The sequence below is a fragment of the Eimeria mitis genome, genomic scaffold (genome assembly GCF_000499745.2).
Source record: "Eimeria mitis Houghton genomic scaffold, Emh_scaff1588, whole genome shotgun sequence".
Classification (NCBI taxonomy): domain Eukaryota; phylum Apicomplexa; class Conoidasida; order Eucoccidiorida; family Eimeriidae; genus Eimeria; species Eimeria mitis.
This window is the reverse complement of record NW_013569875.1, coordinates 8,234-10,022: the sequence shown is the minus strand read 5'-3', so window position 1 is coordinate 10,022 and position 1,789 is coordinate 8,234. Positions and strand designations below refer to the sequence as shown.

Here is a 1,789-nt window from a genome sequence, read left to right as displayed (position 1 = left end):
AAAAAAAAAAAAAAAACCAAAAAAAAAACAAAAACCAAAAAACAAATAAAAAACAAATAAAAAAAAAAAACAAAAAGATAAACTTACAACTTTATCGACGAAAAATTTGCCTATAAGAGCGGAGGAGAAGCATAGAAAGAAGAAAAGGAGACAGAAGAAAAAAAAAAAACAAAAAAAAAAACCAAAAAAAAACAAAGACAAATAAAAAAAACAAAATAAAATAAAATAAAATAAAATAAAATAAAAACTTACAACTTTATCAACGAAGAATTTGCCTATAAGAGCGGAGGAGAAGCATAGAAAGAAGAAAAGGAGACAATAGCCCCAGGGTACAAACCCCCCAATTAAACTTTTTGCTGCTGCGCTGCTGCTGCTGCAGAAGACAGCAGCAGTATTCACAGCAGTAACAACAGCAGGCAGCATCCCCCGAGAAAGCATCAGCGGGCCCATCACCATAGAACCACCAATACCCACTACGCCACCTGCAGCAGCAGCGCCAAAAACAGCAGCAGCAGCAGAAGCAGCAACAGCAGCAGCAGCAAACCCACCGACGAGTCCAGCAGCAACGCTCAGCCGCAGCACCACCAGCACCAGCAGCAGCACCACCACCAGCACCAGCAGCAGCAGCAGCAGCAGCAGCAGCAGCAGCAAACCTACCGACGAGTACAGCAGCAACGCTCAGCAACAGCAGCAGCAGCAGCAGCAGCAGCAGCAGCAGCAGCAGCAAACATACCGACGAGTCCAGCAGCAACGCTCTGAATAAAGAAGCGCAGAGCTGCCTGGGGTGTGAATAATATATCTCCTTTTTGTCTGCTGGAGCTGCCTATACACCCTGGGGTGTATAGGCAGCTCCTGTCTCTCCTCACTAACATTACGCCTTGTGCTGCAGCAGCTAGCAGCAGCAGCAAAGCCCCAAACAGATACAACAACCAATACGCCCAACCGCAGTAAGGCACCTGCATGCATGCAGCACCAGCAGCAGCAACAGCAGCAGCAGCAGCAGCAGGGAGAGCAGCGGCAGCAGGGAGAGAAGCAGCAGCAGCAGCAACAGCAGCAGCAGAAGGAACAGCAGCAGCAGAAACAGGAGAAGAAGGAATGAATGCGTTAGCCATTGGTAGATACATCGAGATACTGCTGCTGTTGCTGCTGTTGCTGCTGTTGCTGCATACAACAGCGGCAGCAGCAACAGCAGCAGCAGCAGCAACAGAAACAGCAGCAGGCACAGCAGCAGCAGCAGCAGCAACAGCCGCAGCAGCACCTGCAGAAGCAACAGCAGCAGCAGCAACAGCAACAGCAGCAGCTGCTGCAGCAAGAGCAGCAGCAACAACAACAACAACAACAACAGCAACAGCAACAGCAGCAGCTGCTGCAGCAAGAGCAGCAGAAACAACAACAACAACAACAACAACAGCAGCACCAGCAGCAGCAGCAGCAGAAGCAGCAGCAGCAGCAGCAGCAGCAGCAGCTTACGAGGTGCATGCGGGAGTATTTGCTGCCTCTTACGGCCGCCAGGCTCACATCCGCCACCCACAGCAGCAGCAGCAGCAACCACTTCTGCAGCAGCAACAGCAGCAGCAGCAGCAGCAGAAACAGCAAAAACAGCAGCAGCAGTATCTCCACAATGAAATCGAGTGCTGCAGGCGGGTCTCAACCAGCAGCAGCAGCAGCAGCAGCAGCAGCAGCAGCAGCAGCAGCAGCAAGCGCAGCAGCAGCAGTAACAACAACCGCAGCAGAAATAACAGCCCCAACTGCAACAACAGCAGCAGCAGAAGCAGGAACAGCAACAGCA

The 1,789-nt window shown here is 50.6% G+C and overlaps 1 protein-coding gene across 1 annotated transcript in view; it reads left to right on the top strand.

The window, feature by feature from the left end:
* Nucleotides 1–960: 960 nt before the first annotated feature.
* EMH_0040120 (uncharacterized protein) overlaps nt 961–1,789 on the top strand; it is a gene marked incomplete at both ends in the record, with an annotated part of 1,020 nt that continues 191 nt past the window's right edge. The window contains one exon of the mRNA XM_013495467.1: nt 961–1,789. Within this exon, the coding sequence (XP_013350921.1) occupies nt 961–1,789 (829 nt within the window).